Raw genomic sequence first — 23,383 nt, forward strand, 5'->3', positions numbered from 1 at the left:
GGTAGGTACCTGAGGCGATCCAGATCTCCTTTAAAACGCTGTTCATGCTCAAAAGAACGCACAAGATCCCGCCAATTGCATACACCAAGGAGAAGTCGGCGGTCACCTACAACGACCCTATCAACAAGGTCTTCGTATAGAGACTACTCACCAACTATCTCATCAATGCAAACATCCATGGTTTCCCCTGTTGATGATATTGGGACATTCAACAAGGTGCTCTGTAGAGGTGCCAGCAAGTTGAATATAAGCATGTCTGTTCCTCAGGTGACTACTTCTATCATATTTGAAACTCTGCACCATCGAGCTGCCGCAAAGCCACTTCTTCCTTTGGTGCCAGGATTGTTAGAGCCTGCGATGAAAACTTTTTTGACACCTGCCAAAGTGGGCTCCAATCCAACAAGAATTTCAAAAAAGTACAAGGCCCCAGACCAAGATCCTATGTTTCTTCGGTCTGACCGGCCACCAGACTCCTTTATAGTTGCCGCCGCCAGAAAGGCTCATTCCAATACTTCCATCTCGTCTGCTCCTCCATAGAAGGACAGCAAAAGCATGGACTCTTTGGGAAGGAGAATGTGCAGTACTTCTGGATCTGTCATTAGAGTGGCTAGCGCAGCTGCTCTACTGGGACAATATGACTGGTCTTTATGGGACTCTTTAACAAGATTTACAGAAAAATTACCCAAAGACGACCAACAGGATTTCCAAGAGATTTTACAGGAAGGTGGGTTGGTAGCAAACCAGATCATTAGTACAGCGGCCGATTCTGCAGACTTAGCAGCCCATGGATACGCTCATGGTATTTGCTCTAGAAGATCAGCAGGGCTTCAACTCAATGGTCTCAAGCCTGATGCTCAAAGAAAGATAGTCAATCTGCCCTTTAATGTCTGGATGAGCCATTAAAGGGCAGATTGACTATCTTTCTTTGACGACGAAATTTCGAAAATGAAAACTGAGTTGGATACCCTCAAGGCTGTAGGCCTCGAACAGAAGACGGAATTCCGCCTCCGGTTCTGTTCTTATGACAAACGCCCTTTCCAGCAGCGGGTGCAAACCCCTAACTGGACCTCGCAGACCCAGGACAGAAGCAACAAAATCCCAATTTCAATAAAGTAGACCAGGACGAGGTAGAGATGCGAACAAACAGTCAACAGCAACAAAGCAGCCACAAAAGCGATGAGGTGTTTCTTCCTCCGAAGCTGTTGTCCACTCCGGTGGGGGGGGAAGCGTTTCGTTACAGTTGGAGGAGTGGAAACGTATAACAAAAGACAAATGGGTCATCAATATTGTTCAAAATGGCTATCTTCTCAGGTTTAGAACACCTCCTCCATCTATACTTCAGAGAGGTATTTCTCACCGCGACCATTGATTATTGCAAACGGAGGTAAACACCTTATTAAGGAAAGGAGCTATAGAGAAAGTTCCCATCACTCAAAGAAATCAAGGAGTCTACTCTTGCTACTTCCTTGTGCAGAAAAGAGTCCCCACCACAGAATACAGACCGATACTGGACTTGGGACTGTTGAACAGATACATTCGCAGAGAGAAATTTCGAATGTTAGCACTCCATCAAATATTCCCACAGCTTCATCAAGGGGATTGGATGTGCTCCATCGACTTACAGGATGCATACTTCCATGTGCCAATATCAAAGAAACATCGCAAATTTCTAAGGTTTCAAGTGTCATTCCAACATTACCAATACTCAGTTCTCCCGTTCGGGCTCAAATCAGCCCCTCGAACATTTTCCAAATGTATGGCTGTAATGGCCGCTTTTCTCCGCAAGCAGAACATGTTCATATATCCTTACCTGGACGACTGGCTCCTGAAGAGTTCATCTCCCACACTGCTGCAGGATCATCTGTCATGCTGCCTTCAGCTTCTCAATAACTTGGGGCGTCATGTCAATTTCAAGAAATCCATACTAAATCCAACGCAAAAGATACATTACCTAGGCTCCTTCCTGGATACCGAAAAAGCAAGCTTGTGCCCTTCGGAGGAGAGGTTGTCCTCAATCCAAGAAAAATGCCTGAACCTCCTTCACACGCACCTCCCGACAGTTAGACAGGTGTCATCACTATAAGGTTCGATGTCTTCAAGCATCTTTATAGTACCAAATGCACAATTGCACATGCGTCCATTACAACAATGTTTGGAAGACCAGTAGATTCAGGTATCAGGGCGCTGGGAGGATCATGTCATTCTCCACCAATCAGCCAGAGACTCCATCCAGTTGTGGATGAATCGATCGCACCTGATGAAGGGAATCCCTTTTCACCAGGACCCTCCAACCCAGACGATAGTCACAGATACATCGCTCCAGGGATGGGGTGCTCATATGGGTCCTCTGCAAGTACAAGGTCTATGGTCCGACTCAGAAAAGAGTTACCACATCAACCTGCTAGAGCTGAGAGCCGTACACCTAGCTCTGAAGTCACTATTCCCGTTGTTCAAGTCTCGGTCCATTCTAATCCAAACTGACAATACAAAGACGATGTATTATTTGAACAAACAGGGCGGCACCCAATCAAGAACACTCTCCATAGAGTCTCAAACCATATGGAACTGGCTTCTAGCGAGAGACTTGTCGATAGTGGCCATTCATCTACCAGACTCCCTCAACTCCGAGGCGGACTTCCTCAGCAGAGACTTCGAGGCCCATGATTGGGTTCTCAACAACGAGGTCGCTCACAGCATTTTACGAGAATGGGGAATGCCAGACATCGACCCTTTTGCAGACCCGGTAAATGCAAAATGCCCCGTCTTTGCATCCAGATTTCCCCAAGAAGGATCTCAAGGGAATGCCCTTTTGATTGAATGGTCTCAGAGCTTACTGTACGCTTTTCCACTGATTCCGTTGATCCCAATTGTAATCAACAAGCTGTAGAGGACCAACGCCAGGATGATCCTAATAGCCCCGTAATGGCCTCGCCAGTGGTGGTTTCCGGACCTCCTTCAACTATCGGAAGTGCCACACAGGAGGTTGCCATGCCGTCCGAATCTCCTATCCAAAAAGCAAGGGAGAGTATTCCACCCCAACCTCTCCTCCCTCCGGTTGACAGCATGGCTCCTCAAGTCATACAATATGGACACCTACAATTGAATGCAGACTGTATGGCTTTCTTCAAGTGGAAGCGTTTCTTCCAATAATGTGTGGACAATGGACAGGACAGGAACAGGTGATTTTATCATACTTGCTGCATTTGGCTAGATCTGGTCTTCAGTTCACTTCTATCCAAATCCCCCTTGCAGCTATCACAGCCTATAGGAAGTTCCCCAATCAGACTTATTTGTTTAGAATTCCTGTGGTAAAGGATTTTCTAGAGGGCTTGAGAAAGGTTAATCCACCAGTCAGGTCTCCTTCTCCTCCATGGGATCTTAACATTGTATTAACGAAGTTGATGTGAGCCCCTTTCGAGCCTGTTGGCTGCTTTCTTGGTGGCTATTACATCTGCTCGCAGGGTGATTGAGATCCAAGCTCTCTGCTGTAAAGAACCTCACACTGTGTTTCACGCCAACAGAGTAGTTCACAGAACACATCCTAGTTATTTGCCTAAAGTAGTCTCGGACTTTCATATTAACCAGACTATCACTTTACCTACCTTTTTTCTGAAACCTTCGAATCCTCCCGAAAGATCTCTCCACTCCCTAGATTTCAAGAGGGTTCTGAAGTTTTATCTAGACAAAACAAAGGCACTGAGGAAATCAGAACGTTTGTTTGTTAACTATGGGCCTGTTAACACAGGTTCTGCAGCCTCCAAAAGATCCTTCTCGAGATGGATAGTTTCTTGTATTATACTGTCATACCAATTGGCCAACAAATCCCTTCCGGGGAAACCTAAGGTCCATTTCACTAGAGGGAAAGCTTTTACCACGGCTTTGCTGAGGAATGTCCCCATGGCAGACATTTGTAAAGCAGCTACATGGCGATCAGTTCATATGTTTACTCGCCACTACTGTTTAGATGCTGACACGCAGGCAGATGCTCAGGTCGGGCAGGCCTTGCTGAGAAACTTGTATGCTAATACCTTTTAACATGTGTATGTCAATTTTGTTTGCTGTTTTTTGCTTGTCCTCGAGGAAGTGGGTATGGGCTTGCTACTCTATTCAGTGCTTATGACTATTGATGAGTATACCCTGGAAGAGAAGTATAGGTTACTTACCTGTAATCCTAGTTCTCTTCCAGGGGTATACTCCTCAAAGTCATAAGCAACCCTCCCGCCTCCCCGGACGAGCATTAACAGTTTATACGGTATTGTTGCATCTTAGATGCGGGTTCGTATAGGTTTCCTATGCCGTACAAAAGAACTGACTTAACTCTCACCTGTGGTGCATGATGGGAGCAGAGGGCTCCTGTAGGCCTTAAAGGCAAAGTGCTCATGGTTTCTGAGGCCTTAAAGGCGAGGTGCTAGTTTTCTTTTCTGTACAAGGATGTTATTTATTCATGCAGCTTTTTTTGGGCCAATTGCCTGCTATTACCCCTTTTCTTTTTTAAAATAAAAGGTTATTGCGGAATTCTATTACTGTGCATGTCCTTCTCTTACATTATATGTATATGTGTTATTTTCATACTAGAGAAATACATGTAACTTTGGCTTCTTAGCCTATTGGATATGTATGGGGCTGTATAGTTTTATGTTATACATGTATATGTTTGTGTTTATTTAGTACTATGTACTCCTTTTATAAAACATACACATATATATGTATTTTATTGTATATGCTCTGGGTTCCTGCACGCGGGTGGAGATAATTCAATGCTTATGACTTTGATGAGTATACCCCTGGAAGAGAACTAGGATTACAGGTAAGTAACTTATCCTTTCTGTTTCTAGGACAGAAGACCGGGAAGGAGTACCATCTGACCAAGCTTTATGCAGTGCAAGCAAGACACTGTGAAGAATGAGCACCATCTTGCACTGTCAGCTCAAATTCTTATGCCACAGATTGCTCTGGCTACCAGTGGAAGCCAAGAGGTGAAGGCCATTTGCAGAAAGAGCATCAGGGTGATTCCAGTGCTACAGATAGCCACTTTCCCTGTTAAAAGCATTCCATTGCAGCACTGGATTGGCAGACCTATGTCACTGCGGCTCACTGCAATGGGCCGATGTTCTTACAATGGCAAAACTTCATAGGTTATGAATGACAGTTACTACCAGCCAATGACTGATGAACTTGAAATGATGAGCATGTGAATGATACTTACAAAAACGTGCTCTATAGATTACTGACTTCGCTAAAGTACTAGTTCTTGAACAAGAAAGGAAACTTGTTATTATCCAGTATTAGGGTCTCTTTCATAGATTCACATGCCTGAATCACTCCCCATCGTCAGGCTGGGAGCCCCCGTTACATAAATAAAGTAATATCTCATTAGACATATAGAGTAATAGGCCAACAGCCTTACATTACTAACATATCCATGTCCTTTTGTAAAAAGGACCAAACTCTAGAAAAGAACCAATCAGCTATCACAACCCTCTAGAACAGTGGTTCCCAAACTCTTGACTCCTGAGGACCCCCATTGAGTCACCACTGGAAGCCCGGGACCCCCAAGCAATTTGTAGGATTTAAATTTCAAACATTAAAACAGTAATTCTAAAATAATTAACACAAGTGTTCACGCAAAACAAATACTCGAATTACTAAGAATTTAAGGGTCATATTTACAAGCCCCTATCACTATGGGGACATCACTTTTTGCGACGTTCCTGTGGCGATAGTCTTCACCTTATTTACAAGGCACCGTTACGCCACTTAACGTGGTTTAACTGTACTTTATAAATAAGACCCCCATTCGCACAATGCTTAGCGTGAAAGGGGTGGGCAGTGGGTGTTGTAGTGGGCGTTTCCCTGCAACACCCATTGATTTTGATGCTGCCCCCTATTTACAAGAGCAGCGTAAATGGGAGGCAGCGCCAAAATGATTAACTTGGCAAAACAAGGAGAAATGCTTTATTTCTACTCGTTTTTGTAAAACGCCTTGGATTGTTTATGTTCAGGAAGGTGACCCTTCCTGCACATCAATAATCTTTAAAAACAAATTACATTTTGTAACTTCCATGTCTGCTGCATTAAGCAGCACACATAGAAGTGACAAAACGACATTTCAAGATTGCTTATGTGCAGGAAGGGGGGCCTTCCTGTACATACACAATCTTCCGCTGTTAAGTGTAGCGCCAGTGCAGGGGAAACACAGGGCTGCACCATATTCTTGTAAATATGGTGCAGCCCTGCATTTCTGAAGTGGCAGAGTGTGTTGTTAAGTCAAGGAGGCTAACAACACTCTCAGCCACTTCTGCTGTATTTTATATTGAAAGAATTTGCAAGAAAATGAAAAAGGTTAACGGGAAGGTTGGTGCTGAATCTCCGTGACTGACTTTTCAATGGTTGGTTTTATTTAGCAGTACAAGGCTCCTGCCAGGGCCAGACTGGAAACCCAAAGCAGCCCTGCCAAATGATTTCAGACCAGTCCCCATACGATGCACAACAAGTGCAGTGAGTGAGCCTGACCACTACAAAGGTGGCTTTGGGAGGCTCTCTCCCAAAATAATTTAGGAAACAATGGTGTAGTCTACAAAACATTTATCATTATAAACTGAATTGTATTAGCTTTTAAAGAATAGTAAGTGAAGACCTGACTATGCACCAGAATACGACAATCTTTCTGGGGGTTCTTCAATGATTCCCCCACTATCACCCTCCAATAGTGCTTCTCATCTCTCCATAGCCCCTCTGTCATATGTATTTCATGTTTTATAGCATCTCTCATACCATTGTAGGATGTCAGAGCACTTTACATCCTACACATATAGGAGACAGTGAATCATACATGTAAATCAGTGAATAGAAAAGTTTACATAAGGCAAAGGAGACTACAAGGAGTAGAATTCACATGTCATTCATACTGGTAGGTATTTTAAACAGTGCTTGGTCTGGAGAAGCACAAACTCAGGATTCAGAACATAACACAGTGGTTAGCATTGACTTTAACAATTAAAATGTATTTCCACACAAATAACACTTTTTAGCAGCATCAGGATAATGAAAGACTGGGAAAAAACATAAGTCACTAACTTTTAACTTGCAGTTTGCAAGCAGCTGTTTGATGACAGTCTATAGGTCACTGTGCCAGATTATGATTGTCACTTATGAACTGCACAGTAACAAAATAATCTCTGTGACAAAAGCAGTAAACCACTGACCTGTGCATATAAAATTCTGTTTTTTAAAATACATGGTACACATTCTTTGCAGTAGGCATATTAACCCTCTGTGCTACATTAGATAAGTCAAAGCTGCCACTGGACAAAACTCTCATCTCTCTCCAGCAGGGACATTAATCACTGGTGTCATCTTGACACTTTTATTGTTCTTTGAAAACAAACTGCTAATTATACAAGATACTTCGCAGTGCTTTTCAGACTGCTGCCTGCGGACCCCCTCGGAATGTGTCAGGGACCCCTGGGGGTCCGCGGACCACAGTTTGGGAAACACTGCTCTAGAAGCTTCCCGGAAGGAGCTCTAGTCCCTTAGATTTTCTACCGCACGTCGTGCTAAGGGAGTCTCCACTGAGCTTTGCTCAGTTTTCCCTTGTTTCTGGATTTCCAGTGATTTTTTTCTTCACCATTCCTTCGTCCGTGTGAAGTTCTCAATATCTTTATGGCAGATACTCCTAAGAAAGACTTTTTTCAGCCCTTTTCTTCCTGTGTTAAAAAGAGGCTTCATGTCGACGATCAACACAAAGACTGCCTCTACTGTCTTTACCCGGATCACTCCTCAAAGGACTGTAAGGTATGTTGTACCTTTTCTTCTAAGACCCTCAAAGAGCGGGTGGGATGCCTTTTAATTTGGCTGCAGAGACTTAAGGACAAAGACCAAGCTTGGTCTTCTGAAGAGAGTGAGGGCTCCTCCAAATCTTCAAGATCCTCTCAAAAAAGGCCCAGAGTTACTGCTCCAGGACCTTCGTCGCAGCCCCCTCAAAAGAAGACGCACAAAAAGTCTTCAGAGGCACACCTTAAGACTTTACCAGCAAAGGTTTCTCCACAGGAGGTTCTACACACCTTTAAGAAGCCTAGTTTCACCTCGCGACGGTGGCTTCGACGGCGAGAAAATCCCCATCTACAGCTGTGGGAGTGACCTCGTCGTCGACGACTGTCTCTACCTCTTTGGCGTCCTCAGCATCGTCCACGTCGACGACGACAACTTCAAATGAGGAAATCATCGTTGAGGTCCAAGCCAGCGACGACCCTACAATCGCCGAAGAGCGCGTCAACGCCTGTGTGGACGAGGAATGTTCTTTCGACGTCTACCCTGTCGATGATGAGGGCTCCGCCGCCGATACCGTTGACGAGGGCTCCATCGACGGGAGCTTTGTCGATGTTACCTTCAATTGTGTCGTCGGTGCTTCACCGTCGGCGACTACACCGATGACGGTCTCGTCGACGACACCAGAGTCCAAAGTAGAAAGTGCGTATGTCCATCTTAAAATAACAAAACACACGTTGACACCTGCCCTGACTTCTCCTAGCAGGGTCCAGCTATTACCTCCGACTCACCTTTTGGAAGAGGAGGAAGACTCAGACGATGGCAGTATGTTCGGAACCGCTACAAGTCCTTCTGAACTTCATGTCAAGTACCAAGAGACTTTGGACTATGACGAGCAAGTACTAGAAGACCAGACATACTATCCTGATGACCGCTATCCTCCCCAATCTCCCATGGTTTGTCTACCTGCGTCCTTGGTTTATGACTGCCACTTTCTGATTACTGACTACAAGCAGAGATTTCCTACTTCTGCTACGTCTCCTGCTCCAGTTGTCTCTCCGCCGCCAAGGCCACAGCCTCCACCTCTACCTCCACAGTCTGTGCCTGTCACCCTACCGCCTCCACGCATGATGAGCAACAAGAGGAAGGAGAACTGCATAATTCCCAATCGACTCATGATGAGTGGGATGATTACGTTATCCCGTGTCCAGCGTCCCTGGTGCCTACTCAAGCTGATTCGCCTCTTGAGGATATCAGGGGTTTTCATAATGTCTTGGAAAAGGCTGCACAACGTTTCCAGATCCCTATGCATTCTCGCCAGCGGGATTGTTTCCTTTATGACTTTAAGGAACCTTTTAAAAAGTCTAAGTTCTGTGCCCATTATAGACTACATCAGGGATCAGGGTGTTAAAATAATGCACAATCCATCTTCGGTTCCTCGAGTGTTACCTCGGCTAGACAAAAAATATAGAGCTCCGGACACCGCTCCAGCCTGCCTTACCGGACATCCCAAGCCTGATTCCGTAATCACTCAGGCTGCTCAGCGGAAATCTAAAAACCCATCTGCTTCGCTGTCCGCTCGTCCAGACAAGGAAGGCAGACGACTTGACAATATTGGGAAACCCTTTTCTTCCATTTCTGCATTAACAGTGCGGGCATCTAATTCCTTAGTGTTATTAGGACGCTATAACAGGCAGATGTGGGCGGACATTGCTCCATACTTGGGGGCCTTGCCGGATGATTCGAAGGAAGAACCAAAGAAGATCTTGCTGGAGGGTGAACGTTCGGCTGCCGAGATCATCGATTGTGCGATGGATATCGCCTCTACTTGTTTCCGCCAACTAGCTGGCGCTGCTGTACTACGACTCCAAGGTTGGCTGAAGGCGACTTCTTTCCGGCCGGAAGTCCAGACGAAAATTCTGGACATACCCTACGATGGTCAGCTTCTTTTTGGCACGTATATTGATGAAGCTCTTCAGGGCATAAAAAAGAATACCGACACAGCTAAGGCTCTGGGTACCCTTCAATTTAAAAAAAAAACTTTTCGTGGCTCAAGGGGTAGAGGTCAATCTTCCACCAGAGGAGACTACCAACACTATTCTATTCTATTCTATTCTATGGTTTTGGTAAAGTGCAAACAGCTGCCCCAGCAAAGAGGCGTCACGCGCTAATGAGGGCCACAGTCCCCAGCCTGAGCTAGGAAGAGAGGGAAGGGAGAGGGAAAGTTAGAGAGAGGGGAACAGGTGTGTCTTAATGGCCTTACGGAAGGTGGGAAGGCTTTCTATGCAGCGGATATTTAGAGGAAGAGCATTCCAAAGCTTGGCTCCCATAGCCCTGAAGGAGCGGCCGCCGATGCGGCAAAGCTTTGTACGGGGGATGCTCAAAAGATGCTGGCTGGAGGATCGTAAATCACGTCGTGGAACATAAGGAGTGAGGAGAGGTCGTAGGAGTATAGGACTTCCGAGTTTAAGAATTTTGAAGATCATAATAAGGGTTTTGAAATGGATCCTGGAGTTGACGGGTAGCCAGTGCAATTTGCGAATAGTGGCTCTAACCGAGCATCTGCGGGGAAGGCCGACTAATGCTCTTGCCGCAGCGTTTTGCACGCGCTGCAGTCGTGCTATTTCTCCTTTGTTTGCACCTAGGAGGAGGATTGGCGTAATCTAATCGAGAAAGAATAGTCGCTTGGATGATAAGTTGGCGGACTTTAGCGTCAAAAAAGCCTAGTATAGGGCTGAGACTCCTCAACAGACCAACACACGTGGCAGCCACTTTCTTGGTGTGTGTCTGATAACTAAGTGAGGCATCCATCCAGACTCCTAGATTTTTTACAAGGGACTTGGGAGGAGGAGTGGGGCCCAAGGATGAAGGCCACCAGTGCTCATTCCAGTGGCAGGTGTTTTTACCAAGGAGCAGCACTTCTGTTTTTCCGGCGTTAAGCTGTAAATAGTTATCCGTCATCCATTGGGCCACTGCCACAAGACCATCTCTGAATCTAGAGGCCAAGATGGAAGGGCCTTCCGTGAGAGTGATGGCCAGCTGTGTGTCGTCCGCGTAGGACACCAGCGTCAGGCCCCACTCTTTGGCCACTGCTGCAAGTGGCTGCACGTAAAGGTTGAAAAGGGAGGGGCTCAGAGCAGAGCCCTGTGGAACTCCCTGTGCAATCGGATGGGGTTTGGATAGGAATGGAGGGGCCGACACCCGGAAGGATCTATCTTTGAGGAAGGAGCCGAACCATGTCAAAGCAAGGCCGGAGACTCCGACCATCTCCAGACGATTAAGAAGAATGTCGTGAGATACCGTGTCAAAGGCCGCGCTGAGATCAAGGAGAATCAGCGCAGCACTTTGACCGGAATCTAAGATTGTCCGGAGATGTTCGGAAGTAGCCAGGAGGGCAGACTCCGTGCTGTGGCCTGGTCTGAACCCATTTTGAGATGGGTCCAGGATGTTATTCTGGTCCATGTGTTGGGACAGGACGCTATTGACATGGGCCTCTGCAAGCTTGGACAACCATGGAAGCAGAGATGTGGGTCGAAAATTCTCTGGTTTAGATGGATCTAAGGTGGGTTTTTTAATGATGGGTGAGACCCAAGCTTGTTTCCAGGCCGTCGGGACACTGGTAGAGGAAAAGGAAAGATTGAGTATGGCAGCTAAGGAAGGCAGAAAAAAATTGAGTGAGTCCATGAAATGAGTGGGGCTCATAGGGTCTGCAGGGGAGCCTGATTTAACTTTCCTACACAATTTGTTAAGGTCGTCATAGGAGATTTCTGGGATGTAAGCCAAGAGGGTATAGTTAGGGGTGAAATTGGTAAGGTTAATGGGATTAGGGGAGTGCGGTGGGAATGATCTGTAGATTTTTTGAACTTTCTCTATGAAATATGTGGCAAGATCCTCGCATTGTTGCGCGGACGAAATGCTGGGGGAAGGAGACCTACCGCTCTGAAGTTCTTGAACCAGATTGAAAACAATTTTGGCGGGATTAGGACTCGAGTTGATTTTGTCTGCATAGAAAGCAGCGCGTGCGGCGCGGATAGCTTTATGGCACTTTTTTAGTGCCAATAAATAGATGATTTTATCCCCATTGTTATATTCTTTTCTCCAAGTACGCTCGGCGTTTTTGCATTCCTTGCTCATGGATTTAAGGGTATCATTGTACCATGGCTTGGAGGGTGAGGTGCGCCCTTTAGCCCATTTGGCTGGAATAAGAGTGTCTAGTCCTCTGGTGATCCAGTCGTTAAAAGCGTCATAGGTTATATTAATGTCCTGGTCAGCATCTCGATGGAAATCACCAAGAGTGACGTGAAGGTCACTGGTTGATAATTTGTGCCATGGTCTTTTAAGGCGGCGAGTTAGTTTGGTTTTATACACCAAACCATTGACCAGTATAGTTAGTTTAATGAGATAATGGTCCGTCCATCCCATTGGAACAGGCATCTCAGTTTTGACCTCCTGAATGTTTGTAAACACCGGGTCTAAAGTATGTCCGGCAGAATGTGTTGGGGCCTGAATTAGGGAGTTAAGTTGTAAAGCCGATAGATCTGCAAGAAAGTTTTTAATAGTAGAATCGCTAGGTACATCAAAATGAAGGTTGAGATCACCTAGTATTGTGAAATTTGCAGATTTAGTCACCAGAGAGTTTGCTGCCTCAAGGAGGGCTTCAATGAATCTTGAGGCAGGTCCAGGTGGGCGATAGATATAAAGGCCCGACAGGGCAAAGTGTGGGCTAGTTGTAATTTTAAAGCGGGCACATTCACAGCCGGGAAGATCTTCCTTGGTGAAAGAGCAAGAAAATTGCTTTTTGTAAATTACAGCGATGCCTCCCCCTCTTGCATCTCGATTTAAAGTCAGCATATGGTAGTCGTCTGGAAGCGTGAGGTTAGGTATGGCAGACGTGCCGTCACGTAGCCAAGTTTCACAGAGAAAAAGGATGTCCGGGTTCTCATCAAGTATGAGAGAGTTCACCTCCAGGTAATGTTTGGTGAGGGATCTGACATTGAGTTGAAGGATCGTGAGGGGGGTAGATTTAGGCAAATCTTGTTCCTATCGTATACGACGGCGGCTGGCTGTAGTAAAGAGGCAGGACTTACATTGGAGGTGCGTGTGGCCAAGAGTACCTGTAATGTCAACACAGCTCTGCCCAGGGTTTAAGGCAATGAGGTGTTCTCTATCGTAACGAAGGCGTTTCTGTGGAATACGGCCAGGGGGACTGGCGAGAGGCGATGACTTGGCGATGACGGGCGCAGACGGGCTTGCCTTAGGCGCGCCTTTGGCGCGCAAACGGCGCGCCCGCTGCGCCCGTCCTCTGCACTGCCAGTGAGTACACATATTTATCAGGGAAGCGGAAATGGGTGGGGGGCGTGGCCTCAAAGTGGGCGTGGCCTTGCAGCACGCCGTCAATGGCGGCAGGTTTGTTTGTTTTCTGGCGATTCCGCTGCAGGGCTAAATCCGCTGCGCGGTCAGTTCGAGGAGTAGGTCCTTAAGGTGCCAGGGACAGAGTGAGTACAGTTTTTTTTTAAATACACAGGTTATTCGTGACACAAAGATTAAAAGTGAGCAGTACAAACTCCCGGCTTCCGCCTCAGGAGGGTATGTGGGTCTGGCAAGAAAGGCTAGCAATCAGCGTTTTTATACCGGGGGGCGGGGTGGGGGGCCTGGCCTCGAAGTGGGCGTGGCCTCGCAGCATGCCGTCAATAGCGGCAGGTTTGTTTGATTTCTGGCGATTCCGCTGCAGCGCTAAATCCGCTGCGCGGTCAGTTCGAGGAGCAGGTTCTTAAGGTGCCAAGGACAGAGTGAGTACAGTTTTTTTAAAAAACACAGGTTATTCGTGACACAAAGATTAAAAGTGAGCAGTACAAACTCCCGGCTTCCGCCTCAGGAGGGTATGTGGGTCTGGCAAGAAACGCTAGCAATCAGCGTTTTTATACCGAAGGGTGGGGGGCGTGGCCTCGAAGTGGACGTGGCCTCGTAGCACGCCGTCAATGGCGGCAGGTTTGTTTGTTTTCTGGCGATTCCGCTGCAGCGCTAAATCCGCTGCGCGGTCAGTTCGAGGAGCAGGTCCTTAAGGTGCCAGGGACAGAGTGAGTACAGTTTTTTTTAAATACAGAGGTTATTCGTGACACAAAGATTAAAAGTGAGCAGCACAAACTCCCGGCTTCCGCCTCAGGAGGGTATATCGGTCTTCCTATTCCTCCTCCAACCAACAATATCGGCCACAATACCAACAACGTCAACAACAGCAATCCTCTTACTCTAAGACCTACTTTTGAGGAAAGGGAGGACGGCAGAAGGACGCTGCTCGGCGGCAATGACTTTTCTCTACCGCCAGTCTCCATTTCCTCTCCACCCTCCAAAGTAGGACTGTTGGGTACTTCAACTGGTACAATTTGGACATTCGCTGGAGTTCATTCAAATTCCTCCCCAGACCCCTCCTCGACCTATGATTCAGAAAAATCTATGCCTTTTACTCCTTGAACTTTCACTCATGCTCCAGAAGGGAGCTGTAGAAAAGGTTCCTCTTCGTCAACGGGGGAAGGGGTTTTACTCCCGTTTTTTCCTGGTGCCCAAAAAGGAGAAGAAATGGAGACCAATCCTAGACTTGAGAGGTCTCAACAAGTTCTTAAAGAAACAGTCGTTTTGCATGGTTGCCATCCAAGAAGTGCTGCAACTTCTCAACACAAACAACTACATGGTGTTTTTGGATCTTCAAGATGCCTATTTCCATAACCCTATCCACAAGAATCACAAAAAGTTTCTGTGGTTAGCTGTGGCAGGCAGACATTACCAATTCCGAGTCCTGCCCTTCGGACTCAAGTCCGCTCCACGCATTTTTACGAAATGCCTTTCTCCAGTGGCTGCATACCTCAGGCAACAACAATATCAGGTCTTTCCCTACCTCGACGACTGGCTCGTCGATGCGCCTTCTTTAGACGGCGCAACCAGGTCTTTCAACGCCTGTCTACAACTTTTCAGTCGCTTGGGACTCACTCTTAATCAGGACAAGTCTGTCCTCCAACCTTCTCAGCCGATATCCTTTCTGGGTGCTACTCGCAACACAACCCAGAAGAAAGCTTTCCTGCCATAAGAGCGACAGAGCAAACTACTTCATTTGACAAACCATATAAAATCCAAGAAGTCTCTCTCAGTACGCCTCTTCAAATCCCTTCTCGGAATGATGTCGTCCTGTATTCTGCTAGTTCCTTACTGTCACCTCCACATGCGCCCTCTCCAAGAAGCACTGTCGGCTCAGTGGATTCAATCCGAAGGTTCCTTCGATTGTCATTCAGGTGACCCCTCAGATGGTCACTGCTCTGCAGAGGTGGACTCGTCCACGGAATCTTTCTCAAGGCCTGCCCTTCTTGCTCCAAGCTTCCCCACAAATCATCACAACATATGCGTCCCTGGAGTGTTGGGGAGCTTTCCTCCAAGAGCTCTGAATCAGCGGAAAGTGGTCTCCTTCCGAACGGAAGCTTCACATAAACCTCCTCGGGCTGCGAGCTGTCTATCTAGCTCTCCTGGCATTCCTTCCCAGGAATAAAGGTTCACTAGTGCTTGTCCGGACGGACGATGCTACGACAATGCACTCTCTGAACAAGCAGGGAGGTACTCGTTCACTAACTCTCTCTCACAAATCTCAAAAGATCTGGAACTGGCTGCTTACAACGTACTGGCCGATTCACTAAGCAAGCAACAAACAACATGTCACGAATGGGAGTTGAACCAGCGGACTCTCGACCTCTCATTCTCCCAATTGGGCATTCCACTCTTGGACCTATTTGCTACCAAGCAGAACGCCAAATGCCAAAACTTCGCAAGCTGGCATCCCCAACGTGGATCTCTAGGGAATGCATTTTCGATTGCATGGTTCAACGTCTTTGCATATGCTTTTCCACCGATTCCCCTAATTCCCAGGGTCCTCAGGAAGTTGATGGCTGAACCCTACACTCTAATCCTGATAGCTCCTGCGTGGCCGCGCCAGCATTGGTTCACGGAGCTCCATCTTCTCTCCTTTGAATTGCCGAACCCTCTGAAAACGTTTCCCTCTCTCCTGACAATGAACCGGGAACAAGTCCAACATCCGGATCCAGCATCTCTCAAATTATTGGCTTGGCGCCTGAGTTCCGAGAGTTCCATGACCTAGACATTCCTCCGGACTGCAGGGCAGTTCTGGCTCGGGCTCGAGCCGACAGTACTAACAAAACATATGGAAGAGGTTCTGCATCTGGTGTAAGTCGGCAAACATACACCCTCTTTCGTCTTCTCCAAAACAAATATTGCCTTACCGTCACCATCTGGCGACTTCAGGTCTTGCTCACACCTCTATTAAAGTTCACCTGGCAGCTATATCCCGTTTCAGGAGATCTTCTGCAGGTCCTTCTCTTTGGTCTAGTAGACTGATTAAACAATTTCTCAAAGGCCTATTCAGGACTTTCCTCCCGTCAAATCTCTGCCTCCCACTTGGCAACTCAACACAGTTCTTGCTCAGCTTATGAAACCCCGATCCACAGAGCTGATCTTAAATATCTTTCTTGGAAGACGGCACTCCTTCTAGTCCTTACCTCTGCAAGGCGAGTAAGTGAGCTTCAGGCATTTTCTGTTCAAGACCCTTTTCTTCAGTTCAAACATAACAGGGTTATACTGCGAACTAATCCTAAGTTTGTGCCCAAAGTCCCGTCAGACTTTCACCTCAATGAGCATATAGTCTTACGGACCTTTTTTCCAAATCTTCAAACGTCAGCAGAAAGAGCTCTACACTCTCTGGACCTTAAACGTTGCCTTAAATTCTACCTTGACAGGACAAAGTCGTTCCTCAAATCCAACTAACTCTTTGTGGCTTACAGTCTACCTAGGAAAGGTCTTCTACTTAATAAACAAAGTATTTCTCGGTGGATCACTGGAGCTATTACTTTCTGTCACCAGCAAGAGGGTCAACCCTTGCGTTTCAAGGTTCTTTACCATTCCACTAGGGCGGTTTCTACCTCCATGGCACTCTTTGCAGGTGCGCCTATCACAGATATTTGCAGAGCGGCAACATGGAAGACGCTGCATACATTTACCAAGCATTACTGCTTGAATACGGAACTCATGAAGGATGCTGCAGTGGGACAGATGCTACGTCATCTATTTCAATAGAGGTGAGCCTTCTTTTCATCCCACCATCCTTCCTTTTATACGCACATTTCTTTATTGTGTTCTTTAATGGTTTCTTTGATTGCAGTTTGGTACTTTCTATGTTTCACATTGATATGTTATTATCTAGTGAATTTGTGTATGCTGTACCATCCGAAATTTGCTTATCATTGCTTACTACTCTGATGCAGGCATGTGAATCTATGAAAGATACCCTAATACTGGATAAGAAATGCGTTACTTACCTGTAACTGCAGTTATCCAGTATTGGTATCTTTCATAGATTCACATGCAACCCACTCACCTAGTTCTCTGTGATACACCTACTTAGCACCGTGCTTACGAAAATCTGAGGGACTAGATCTCCTTCCAGGAAGGTTCCAGAGGGTGGTGATAGCTGATTGGTTCTTTTCACAAAAGGACATGGATATGTTACTAATGTAAGACTCTTGGCCTATTACTCTATATGTCTAATGAGATATTACTTTATTTATGTACCGGGGACTCCCATCCCGATGACGGAGAATGATTCAGGCATGTGAATCTATGAAAGATACCAATACTGGATAACTGCAGTTACAGGTAACTCATTTCATGTAGATTATGGAAACTTAATTCGTATCCCTGGAGTTTTATTCTTTTATCCTTATTTTTGGGGGATTCTCTCCCTCTGCAGCTCCTATTCTTTCTGCACCGCCTTAGAAGGGTGCTAAAATCTTTTTTTTTGTTTAGAGAATTAGATAAGAGACCTTTTAGCTAGTAGCGTACATCTTTCCAATACTGTAATTCATTTATTCATTGGCAACCTGCCATTTATGAGTTAAAACTCTAGGTTTCCGACAAAATAAAAACCTTTCATAGTCCTATTTTGTGAACTACCAAACTGTCTTCTGTCCATTTTGTCCACTTCTGCTGTGGCCTTTAAAGCATTTCCCCTTTTAAGAAAAGCTGCATAATTATGTTGATATGTTGTTTACAGTGGGGTCGTTTCCTCTACTAGTAGCTCGTTCTTCAAATTTGACAGGTATCTAATTTTGATTATTCTCTAATACTTTTAGCAACTGTTATAAATGAAGGTGATTTTTCTACAAACAGTTAACTTGCATTCTGAAATGTTTCAGAAGCAGTGTCACAGGAAAGGAGGCCGCTGAAACTTGCTTTTCCATCCAGAAGTGGCAGTGAAAAGGGATTATCCAATCATAGCAAACCAAAGGCCTCAGGTAAATGATGTCCATAATGGCAAAAACATATATATCGAATGTGATAAAACTATAACCCCTTTACTGAGGAGTTTCTGCATTATACAGACATCTACCCCTCCTCGTCTCCTTTCCGCACTTGTGATTGGCTGCAGTCCCTCTTAGCCCTGCCCTTTTTTAAATCTTCACACTCTATCCTACCTTCCTTAGGTGTGTGAATGTAATGTTCTCAGCATCTCTCTGCCTGCGCAAGGTACTGTAAATATTTTTCTCCTGAGCTATCTTTTCCTGGTAAGTTACTGGTTTCCCATTGCTGATGCTTCTTTGTTGGGCAACCCCGTAAAATAACATACTTCGGCACATTATCTTCTCAATGTCTGTGTTCACTCTCTCTATTGCTCTGTTTGTGACTTCCTATCCTTCCTTTGAGAGCCATTTTACTTTCCTGGGAAGTCACGTGAAACTCTCTAATGAGTGGTTATTTTATCAATAGCTCTGTTTTACTTGTGTCTCCAGTCCCCGCCTCTACGTCCACCAAATTACAGATATGTTTTCTTTTCAAAAAGCCTTGTAGCTTCCTTGCCTCTTTTCCTCTCTTTCTGTTGACCATCTACTTCTTCTCAAGGCTTTTTTGCTTCTTTGCTTTTTTTGTATGTTTTGATTTATATTTTATTAGTGATACAGTACAGACCAAGCTAATGACCTAAAGAGTGCTGCAATACTAGTGTTAAATTCAGAATAATGTAGAGTAGGCCTTTTTTTTAAAGTTTGACCTAAAATGTGGGAGGGTGGAGGATGAGTCGCTCCGCGAAGAGATTTTTTTTCACCCCCTTACTGTATTAAAAGTGTTGGAATGCTTCTCATAGCCTGATTTCAAATCGAGTGATGTTTTAGCTTCCTATGGAGGGTTGACGTTTTCTCAGGCCGATATTGTGTACCGTTTGATGTTGCTGCTTGGTAGGTGATATGCATGTTTTTAAGTCAGCTTAGGCAAAGTATTTTATGATTTTCCCATCAGTGAAACTTGATACTAGACCCTTGATTTGTTTTTGCAAAATGAGAGCACGGCGAGGGTTCCGCCATATGCATAATTCATAATGAATTCAACTAATCTCTCTGATGTCACATCTGGAGATGCACTGGAGTCAAGTTAGATCCTTGACACCACCTACTTGTGTAAGTGAGTTATTTCCACTTGGTTAGTCGAGCCTGGTTTGGAATCTTGAGAGGAGAAATGTGTCTGTAGGTAGAGTATCCAACAGCATTGTTGTTACAGAAAGTAATTCACTCCATGCACATATTCACTACATGTTGATAACATGTCGGAAACCCTTCGCTTAAAAGTATTTGGCAAATCTATGCTACTACTATCAAGTTCATGGGTTTTGTCTCATCACCGATGAGGTGCAAATTGACCCATAAGAGGTAACAAACAGTAAACCTCTAATAGTCTTTGTTTTCATCGTCAAATAGGTGCAAAGCTTCTCAGGAGTTGCAAAGTTTTACAACTGTTTAGAACAGGATTTTTAGGTCGAGCTTGCAGGAAAATTGCATGCGCTGTCGCTTGGCAACCTATTGTATCTAAAAAAAGAAATAAAAAAAAACTTTAAATAGGGGCTTATATCCGGCCCATTAATTACATTTGTTGGCATTCTATTTGCTCTTTTTTGCTGCCCTCTAATTCGGCAGGGCATTCAAGGCACCACACCACTTACAGTGCCACTTCCTTTACTTTCTGTGGCTTATGGAGCAAGTGCAAACTGACTAGCCATAATGAATGTCTGTCTGCTGCTCACGCTTTGATTGAGGTACAATGTATTTATTTATTGCAGTTTTATGTAGCAAGAACTCGATTCCACCAGAAGGTATTGGAGCACTTTTTATGAGCACCAGTTACATTACCCATTAGACTTTATGGTCATGTCTTCCCATACCTAAACAAACATTGACATAGACATTAGGTCTCGCCTTTGGGGCATTATAAGTGTTTTGACAGAGCTATGGGCTTTAACATTTTTAATATGTGTTGGATAGTATTGTGAATGTTGTGCAGCATGTTTAAAAGTTATGTTATAATAAAAAAGTGTTGTAACCATTTCTGACACCTTATATATAACCTAAAAAGACATTATATACAACTGAAGTATCATAGGTTAGGTTTGCTCTATACGCGTCGGTATTCATAATTAAGTGCCTTGGTGAGTCCCGGACACCACCAGCTCAAATTAAGCACTGTAGGTCACAAAATGCAAAACGCTTAGTAAAACTGTACACACAATAACAGCATTCCAGTCTATAAATAAAAGCTATATCAGGAATGTGTTTTACTTGTGCGTGTAATAAAAGCCAACGAGCATGTAAAACATTGCGCACAATAACATCGCAGTTTATAAATAAAACATATATCAAAAATGAGTTTTGCTTGTGCATGTTATAATGCATTTTAATATATCTTTAAATTGTGCTTATAAAAAGCACTCCAAAACCTTTGGGTTCAGTTTGCACTGTAAGCGCCGGTGTTGACAATTAAATGCGGTGGGAAGTGCAGGAAAACACCGGGTCAAATTAGCACTACTATAAAAACAAAAAAAGGAACATATTAGGAGAAGCATATGTCATTGGTGAAAGCTATCATGTAACACGCAAAGATGCCGACTTTAGAGCTGGGGAACAAAGTTCAAGTCTTGGCCTTAGATCAACATCCTGTGATCCTGGGCCAATTACTTAATTTCCATGTTTGTACCAAAAATTCTTATGCCCTTAAATGGTATTTATAAAAATAAGTGTCTCTTCCATAAAGTCCTTAAGTAATGCTTAAAAATAGCAGTCCTAAAACGCTGGGTCCAGTTTATGCTATAAGTGCCAGTGTTTATAATTAAGTACTGAGGTGAGTTCCGGTAAGCACCTGCTCAAATTAAGCACTACTATAGAAAAAGTAACAGATTAGGAAAGGCAAATGCCATTAGGGAAAAGCTATAACATAGCACTGAAAGGTGCCGACTTCGGCGCCAGGGAACAAAGTTTGAGTTTTGGCATTGGCCCAACATCCTGTGATCCTGGGCGAATCACTTAGCCTACACTTTTGTACCAGAAAATAACATGCCCTTAAGTTATGCTCATAAAAAGAATTCCAATATTTGTAGGTCCAGTGTGCTGTATAAGTGCCAGTGTTATTTAAATGCTGTGGTGCGTCCTGATATCCACCTACTCAAAAAAAGCACTGGCGGTTACAAAATCAATGCACGATATTAAACGTAGTGAAAAATAAGAAAATCAAGATCTAAAAATAATAAGTGTCTCAAAACCCCGAACTCTGACTTGCTCTTCCTCAGCCCCATCGGCCTTTCAGAAGCAATGTCCTGTCCTGATTTGCCTAGACCCCCTGTATCCACCGACAACTTTCACTGTGGTTTCAAGATCCAGCAGGGAACTGTTGGGCTTATTAAGAAATAGAAAATATGAGTGACGGGGAGAGCGAAGGGGGAGGAAAGGTGATTTTAGAGGATGAAGACTCGAGATTTTATGCGGAAGGGAAAGGAGTAACATAAGTTGAGTGGTAATATCGGTAAGGATAGAAGAAGCTACAGCATCATTACCAAGCATGGACAGAGGAGAGCGCAACTGTCCTATCATGGCCGCAGACCAGATGAAGAACAGGGATCACTGGATGGTTATTACTGCAGAGTGATTGAGGACGGAGTCAGATTGACAGCGAATGGAAGGGAGTGAGACTAACCGCTTATTACTGCAGACTGAACAAAGGAAACTGAGAACAAGTAACTGGTGAGCACTACAGATTGCATGAAGGAGGAGTAAGAGAGTGTCATATCATTCATGCACGCGGCACCAGCAGCGGGAGTGACTGATCACTACTCCAGAGTGCACAAAAAACAGACTGAGCACTAGACTGCGAAAAGCACTGATGGGGAAAGTGACCGATAATTACCAAGTAAGAACTGCCAAAGTCATTTCAACGGCATGCAGATCAGGGTAGCGCCACTGTACAAACACCAAACACACTGCAGCAAGGTGGGAACAAAAGCATTTGAGACAAGCGCAAAGGCACGGCCACGAAAGTGAAATCGACCGTAACATGATCCCTGCTCGCTCCCGTACGCTGGATGTCGTGGGAGGAAACATTTACTGGAAAAGGTGGGACATGCACCGCCTTTGGCTAATTGCGTGCTTTCATTTTTGAAAGCAACACGCAAAGGCCAATACAATGTGTGGAAACACACAGTTTTCAGAAAAGCTGGAGTGATTCCAAGTGGCCCTCTCCTAGAGCAGAGCAAGTGCCCTGCGCTAAGCTTGACCTAAAAAATGACCAGCTTTCGAGGGATGCAGGATCATCACCATGTGGGTTAAGTATCAGAATTTCTGCTTTAACCGCATCGCTGCTAGAGCGATTCCTCTGCTGGACAGCAATAAAAACGGGTGTGGTCATGACGAGCTCAGCTCGTCATGAGCACCTGAGAGGTATATGCCATGATGAGCTGAGCTCGTCATGAGCATGGAAGGGGTTAAGTTTTAAAGCTGCAACATACAGTTCTTCTTAGTTTACAATAGAACATTCCCAAAAGTACCTTCTAGAGCAGTACAACTGGTGGGTATGTGACGGCACACAAGGCAAGCACAGTGCTAACCTTCGAGTTACTGCTGGTACACTGTGTAACTGGTCAGTGCACCTGGGTATGACAATCACTTGCGTAACTATAGCTCCGTTACCCACCGTGCTTTAAATACAAGTACAATGTGTGAACTAAAAAAACCACGGCTCATCACGTCATTCAAGGAATAGAAGAAAGCATGGACATGATCACATCACCAATAAGTTCAATAACAAGCGTTTTATATTCAAGTGTGCGTTTCCAATATATATGCACTGCTAGGCTGTAGAGGTGGTAGTCTAGGAACACACGTGTGCCCTTCACACAGGGCAGACGTCATCGCAGTGTTTCTAACTAGTGTGATTTCCCTCAGTGGTATTTTGCTCAGTTTTCAGTAAGTAGGCATGAAGGGGCCTAGTGTCACGGAGTCATGTGTGCAATGTACTTGTTGACCAATATTAACAATCCCACTCCCTCCACCCCCGCCCTGCCTCCCTGCTAGACGGACTCAATACTACCCGCCACCCCAACGTTGAAGAGCTCTTAATATCCAATCCCAATAACAGTACTTGCGTGTAGGGGGTGAGAAGTCCGTGGAGTGCCGTAGTCTACTCCCTTCTCAAAGACAATCAACAGAGTCCTGCTACATCTTATCAACAAATCCTGCTGCCTTGGCCTTTGGTT

General features: G+C 45.1%; 1 protein-coding gene across 4 annotated transcripts in view; it reads left to right on the forward strand.

Annotated features, from left to right (window-relative positions):
* The window catches only part of CYLD (CYLD lysine 63 deubiquitinase), a 491,869-nt gene that overhangs the window by 175,034 nt on the left and 293,452 nt on the right, over positions 1-23,383 (forward strand). For 2 of the 4 annotated variants that reach the window (XM_078670509.1, XM_078670507.1), the window contains one exon: positions 18,015-18,113. In XM_078670509.1, the coding sequence (XP_078526635.1) occupies positions 18,015-18,113 (99 nt within the window). The remainder of the gene's footprint in view (positions 1-18,014; positions 18,114-23,383) is intronic. The other 2 variants (XM_078670506.1, XM_078670508.1) reach the window with 1 other exon arrangement.

The sequence above is a fragment of the Lissotriton helveticus genome, chromosome 12 (genome assembly GCF_964261635.1).
Source record: "Lissotriton helveticus chromosome 12, aLisHel1.1, whole genome shotgun sequence".
NCBI lineage: Eukaryota > Metazoa > Chordata > Amphibia > Caudata > Salamandridae > Lissotriton > Lissotriton helveticus.